The 7,500-nt window shown below is 34.0% G+C and overlaps 1 protein-coding gene across 1 annotated transcript in view; it reads left to right on the plus strand.

Annotated features, from left to right (window-relative positions):
- Window positions 1–7,500, plus strand: part of adamts6 (ADAM metallopeptidase with thrombospondin type 1 motif, 6) — a 217,357-nt gene that overhangs the window by 33,247 nt on the left and 176,610 nt on the right. Inside the window, exons 7-8 of the mRNA XM_061966341.1 lie at window positions 1,627–1,772; window positions 6,100–6,143. Of these exons, the coding sequence (XP_061822325.1) occupies window positions 1,627–1,772; window positions 6,100–6,143 (190 nt within the window). The remainder of the gene's footprint in view (window positions 1–1,626; window positions 1,773–6,099; window positions 6,144–7,500) is intronic.

Raw genomic sequence — 7,500 nt, forward strand, 5'->3', positions numbered from 1 at the left:
ATCTAAATCACAGATAAAATAGATTCAAGTTTTAATCTAAAAATCTAAATCTAAATCACAGATAAATTAGATTCATATTTTAATCTAAAAATCTAAATTTAAATCACAAATAAAATCGATTCACATCCAAATCTAAAAATCTAAATCTAAATCACAAATAAAATAGATTTACATTTAAATCTAAAAATCTAAATCTAAATCACAAATAAAATCGATTCACATTTAAAACTAAAAATCTAAATCTAAATCACAAATAAAATTGATTCACATCAAAATCTAAAAATCTAAATCTAATTCACAAATAAAATCGATTCACATTTAAATCTAAAAATCTAAATCACAAATAAAATCAATTCACATCTAAATCTAAAAATCTAAATCTAAATCACAGATAAAATAGATTCATATTTTAATCTAAAAATCTAAATCTAAATCACAGATTAAATAGATTCATATTTTAATCTAAAAATCTAAATTTAAATCACAAATAAAATCGATTCACATCCAAATCTAAAAATCTAAATCTAAATCACAAATAAAATAGATTTACATTTAAATCTGAAAATGTAAATCTAAAGCACATATAAAATAGATTTACATTTAAAACTAAAAATCTAAATCTAAATCACAAATAAAATTGATTCACATCTAAATCTAAAAATCTAAATCTAATTCACAAATAAAATCGATTCACATTTAAATCTAAAAATCTAAATCACAAATAAAAACAATTCACATCTATATCTAAAAATCTAAATCTAAATCACAGATAAAATAGATTCATATTTTAATCTAAAAATCTAAATCTAAATCACAGATTAAATAGATTCATATTTTAATCTAAAAATCTAAATTTAAATCACAAATAAAATCGATTCACATCCAAATCTAAAAATCTAAATCTAAATCACAAATAAAATAGATTTACATTTAAATCTAAAAATCTAAATCTAAATCACAAATAAAATCGATTCACATTTAAAACTAAAAATCTAAATCTAAATCACAAATAAAATTGATTCACATCAAAATCTAAAAATCTAAATCTAATTCACAAATAAAATCGATTCACATTTAAATCTAAAAATCTAAATCACAAATAAAATCAATTCACATCTAAATCTAAAAATCTAAATCTAAATCACAGATAAAATAGATTCATATTTTAATCTAAAAATCTAAATCTAAATCACAGATAAATTAGATTCATATTTTAATCTAAAAATCTAAATTTAAATCACAAATAAAATCGATTCACATCCAAATCTAAAAATCTAAATCTAAATCACAAATAAAATAGATTTACATTTAAATCTGAAAATTTAAATCTAAAGCACAAATAAAATAGCTTTACATTTAAATCTAAAAATCTATTCTATCAATTCACATCTAAATCTTGCAATTTCTTCTTGTAGTCCCAAAGTTAAAGTCCAGAGTGGATTGTGCATTTTCTACTGTTGCTCCCAAACTTTGGCAGCATTTCCCTCTTGCTCCCTCTTGAACCACTTTTAAATCACCTCTTAAAACATATTTTTACTACCAGCGTGAATGTTTACTCTCTTTTCTTCTCTTTTCTGTATTTATTCTATTTGGATTTAAATGTCAACTGTGTCAATGTTCCTGCAGCCCAACCTGGAGATCAACCACCATGCCGACAAGTCCCTGGACAGCTTCTGCAAATGGCAGAAGTCCATCTTGTCCCATCACAGCGACGGCAACAGCATCCCCGAGAACGGCATGGCTCACCACGACAACGCCGTGCTCATCACACGGTGAGGGAGTGGGGGGGTGTGGTGGTGAGAGGGTGAGGGGAGACATGAAGACAGCCAAACATTGTGTGGTTATCTGTCGTCTTCTTGCCAGGACACTTTGACTTCAGCGTGTTGGCGGGAGGATGATGTTGCTATTTCTAGTGATGTCACACTGAAAACATTCTATCTCTTTATTCTTTGTCTACTGATACTACTCTCAATACTATCCACATCTGTACTGATACCACTCTGAATACTATCCACATCTGTACTGATACCACTCTGAATACTATCCACATCTGTACTGATAGCACTCTGAATACTATCCACATCTGTACTGATACCACTCTGAATACTATCCACATCTGCACTGAAAGCACTCTGAATACTATCCACATCTGCACTGATACCACTCTGAATACTATCCACATCTGTACTGATACCACACTGAATACTATCCACATCTGTACTGATACCACTCTGAATACTATCCACATCTGCACTGATAGCACTCTGAATACTATCCACATCTGCACTGAAAGCATTCTGAATACTATCCACATCTGCACTGATACCACTCTAAATACTATCCACATCTGTACTGATACCACTCTGAATACTATCCACATCTGCACTGAAAGCACTCTGAATACTATCCACATCTGCACTGATACCACTCTGAATACTATCCACATCTGTACTGATACCTCTCTGAATACTATCCACATCTGTACTGATACCACACTGAATTCTATCCACATCTGTACTGATACCACTCTGAATACTATCCACATCTGTACTGATACCACTCTGAATACTATCCACATCTGCACTGATAGCACTCTGAATACTATCCACATCTGCACTGAAAGCACTCTGAATACTATCCACATCTGTACTGATACCACTCTGAATACTATCCACATCTGCACTGATAGCACTCTGAATACTATCCACATCTGCACTGAAAGCACTCTGAATACTATCCACATCTGTACTGATACCACTCTGAATACTATCCACATCTGTACTGATACCACTCTGAATACTATCCACATCTGCACTGATAGCACTCTGAATACTATCCACATCTGCACTGAAAGCACTCTGAATACTATCCACATCTGCACTGAAAGCACTCTGAATACTATCCACATCTGTACTGATACCACTCTGAATACTATCCACATCTGCACTGATAGCACTCTGAATACTATCCACATCTGCACTGAAAGCACTCTGAATACTATCCACATCTGCACTGAAAGCACTCTGAATACTATCCACATCTGCACTTAAATGACATGTACGACCACTTTAAATGACATTTACGACCACTTCAAATGACGTGTCGGACCTTGTCAAATGATGTAAAAGGCCATTTTAAATGATGTAAAAGGCCACATTAAATTATGTAAAAGGCCATTTTAAATGATGTAAAAGCCCACGTTAAATGATGTAAAAGGCCACACTAAATGATGTAAAAGGTCACATTAAATGATGTAAAAGGTTACATTAAATGATGTAAAAGGTTATTTTAAATGATGTAAAAGGCCACATAAATGATGTAAAAGGCCACATTAAATGATGTAAAGGCCACATTAAATGATGTAAAGGCCACTTTAAATGATGTAAAGGCCACATTAAATGATGTAAAGGCCACATCAAATGATGTGAAAAGCCACACAAATGATGTAAAAGGCCCCATTTAATGATGTAAAAGGCCACACAAATGATGTAAAAGGCCACACAAATTATGTAAAAGACCACGTTAATTGATGCAAAAGGCCACAGTAATGATGCAAAAGGCCACAGTAATGATGCAAAAGGCCACATTAAATAATGTAAAAGACCACTTAATGATGTAAAAGGCCACACTAAATGATGTAAAAGGCCACACTAAATGATGTAAAAGGCCACACTAAATGATGTAAAAGGCCACACTAAATGATGTAAAAGGCCACATAAATTATGTAAAAGGCCACAAAAATTATGTAAAAGGCCACATAAATGATGAAAAAGACCACGTTAATTGATGTAAAAGGCCACACTAAATGATGTAAAAGGCCACTTTAAATGATGTAAAATGCCGCATTAAATTATATACAAGGCCACTTAATATGATGTAAAAGGCCGCATAATTGATATACAAGGCCAATTTCAATGATGTAAAAGGCAGCATTAAATGGTATACAAGGCCACATTAAATGATGTAAAAGTCCACCGTAAATGATGTAAAATGCCACATTAAATCATGTAAAAGGCAACATTAAATTATCTAAAAAAGCACTTTAAATGATAAAGGGCCGTTTTAAATGACATACAAGGCCACTTTAAATGATGTAAAAGGCCGATATTAAATGATATACAAGGCCACTTAAATTATGTAAAAGGCAGCATTAAATGATATACAAGGCCATATTAAATGATGTAAAAGGCCACTTAATGATGTAAAAGGCCACTTTAAATGATGTAAAACGCCGCATTAAATTATATACAAGGCCACTTAATATGATGTAAAAGGCCGCATAATTGATATACAAGGCCAATTTAAATGATGTAAAAGGCAGCATTAAATGGTATACAAGGCCATATTAAATGATGTAAAAGGCCAAGTTAAATGATGTAAAAGGCAACATTAAATTATGTAAAAAAGCACTTTAAATGATATACAAGGCCATGATGTAAAAGGCCGATATTAAATGATATACAAGGCCACATTAAATGATGTAAAAGGCCGCATTAAATGATGTAAAAGGCCGCATTAAATGATGTAAAAGGCAACATTAAATGATGTAAAAAAATCACTTTAAATAATGTAAAAAAAACACTTTAAATGATGTAAAAGGCCACATAAATGATGAAAAAGACCACGTTAATTGATGTAAAAGGCCACACTAAATGATGTAAAAGGCCACTTTAAATGATGTAAAAAAGGCCGCGTTAATGATATACAAGGCCACCTAAATGATGTAAAAGGCAGCAGAATTGATATACAAGGCCAAATTAAATGATGTAAAAGGCAGCATTAAATGGTATACAAGGCCACATTAAATGATGTAAAAGTCCACCGTAAATGATGTAAAATGCCACATTAAATCATGTAAAAGGCAACATTAAATTATCTAAAAAAGCACTTTAAATGATATAGGGCCGTTTTAAATGACATACAAGGCCACATTAAATGATGTAAAAGGCCGATATTAAATGATATACAAGGCCACTTAAATTATGTAAAAGGCAGCATTAAATGATATACAAGGCCATATTAAATGATGTAAAAGGCCACTTAATGATGTAAAACGCCACTTTAAATGATGTAAAACGCCGCATTAAATTATATACAAGGCCACTTAATATGATGTAAAAGGCCGCATAATTGATATACCAGGCCAATTTCAATGATGTAAAAGGCAGCATTAAATGGTATACAAGGCCATATTAAATGATGTAAAAGGCCACTTTAAATCATGTAAAAGGCAACATTAAATTATGTAAAAAAAAGCACTTTAAATGATATACAAGGCCATGATGTAAAAGGCCGATATTAAATGATATACAAGGCCACATTAAATGATGTAAAAGGCAGCATTAAATGATGTAAAAGGCCACTTAAATGATGTAAAAGGCAACATTAAATGATGTAAAAAAATCACTTTAAATAATGTAAAAAAAACACTTTAAATGATGTAAAAGGCCACATAAATGATGAAAAAGACCACGTTAATTGATGTAAAAGGCCACACTAAATGATGTAAAAGGCCACATTAAATGATGTAAAAAAGGCCGCGTTAATGATATACAAGGCCACCTAAATGATGTAAAAGGCAGCAGAATTGATATACAAGGCCAAATTAAATGATGTAAAAGGCAGCATTAAATGGTATACAAGGCCACATTAAATGATGTAAAAGTCCACCGTAAATGATGTAAAATGCCACATTAAATCATGTAAAAGGCAACATTAAATTATCTAAAAAAGCACTTTAAATGATATAGGGCCGTTTTAAATGACATACAAGGCCACATTAAATGATGTAAAAGGCCGATATTAAATGATATACAAGGCCACTTAAATTATGTAAAAGGCAGCATTAAATGATGTAAAAGGCAACATTAAATGATGTAAAAAAATCACTTTAAATAATGTAAAAAAAACACTTTAAATGATGTAAAAGGCCATTTAAATGTAGCAGATGGATGATGCATGCTGCATCATGACAGCAGATGGATGATGCATGGTGCACCATGACAGCAGATTAGTGGCAGGGTCCAGGGTCTTTGTCCTCTGTGTGACATAGTTTGCCCACTCAACATTATAATAACATCTCTCTCACCTGTGCTGCAGGTACGACATCTGCACCTACAAGAACAAGCCCTGTGGAACCTTAGGTGAGTGGGGGACTGTTTCTACGTGACACTCGCATGTTGGCAACAACACGCTGGCTTAGCATATTCACCGAGGAGAAACAAAAGGATCAGACTTACAGCTCTCGCGTCTGGAACTGACCGACTGACAAAAATCCAGATTTTAATTGAAGACGTGTAGCGAAGCCTTATCAAAAAAACAAAACAAAAAAGTACTCCTCAGTTGTCTGTGTCAAAATACAGTGTACACTATTACGCTAATGCCTCTCACCCCCCCCAAGTTAATGATTATTTGTCTTTGTCAAAATACAATATACACTATTGCCCCCCCACCCCCCCAGCCTTCTTGTTTGAGTAGCACGGAGCTAAAGACACAGATGATTATGATGAAAAAGTCATTTTGCAGCAGGGAGGGCGTGTTAGCAGCAGTTTAGCACCTCCAACCTGGGCGTCCATGTTGGCCCAGCAGGAGGCCCTGCAGGCACCAGGTAATGTTCTGACACATTGACCGCATTCGTCACATTCCCCCGCTCGCTTTAATTGCATCTGCTCGGCTTCCTCGTCCGTGTCCCACACCCCCCCCATCTACTGCCCCCCTTCACCTTGTCGGGGGATCATGCTCCAGGGGTCAGATCGCTGACCTTTGGGGTTGCGGAGTAATCACGGGGCTGGAGATAATACACAGTCCGAGCCAGTGTTAACAAAACAACTCTGACACACACACACACACACATTCTTGCAAGTAATGGCAGAGTAGCCGCCCTCCCTCCTTCCTTCTTCACCTTCAGGCTCCTCTCCTCCTGATCTGCGAGTCTATTCTTGTTGAGCCTCTTAGCAAAGAGGATACAAAAGGCCGCGCCGCTTTTAGCCACCGCACAGCAGGGAGTCCATGCAAACATGGCAGGGTGTGTGTGTGTGTGTGTGTGTGTCCAGCGTCTCCCACTACGAGGCCGTTCAATTTAAAGGGATTGTGCAGGCGAAATACAAACATCAGCAAACAAAGGCCAACGCCAACTCACTGAGTACTTTTAGCATCACAACTTCTGCTGCCTGCAACACTTTTTGTAAGAATGAATAATATTCACTTTTTAAATGTGCCCAAGTTTGCAGGATGTAACACTTTGCCAGCGAGAACACAAGTCGGCATCTCATCACTCATTTTGTACTCACGTATGCATTATCATCTATTTATATATATATATATATATATATATATATATATATATATATATATATATATATATATATATATATATATATATATATATATATATATATATAAGCCAGTAAATTAGAATATTTTGAAAAACTTGATTTATTTCAGTAATTGCATTCAAAAGGTGTAACTTGTACATTATATTTATTCATTGCACACAGACTG

Source organism: Nerophis lumbriciformis, linkage group LG11, assembly GCF_033978685.3.
Source record: "Nerophis lumbriciformis linkage group LG11, RoL_Nlum_v2.1, whole genome shotgun sequence".
Taxonomy (NCBI): domain Eukaryota; kingdom Metazoa; phylum Chordata; class Actinopteri; order Syngnathiformes; family Syngnathidae; genus Nerophis; species Nerophis lumbriciformis.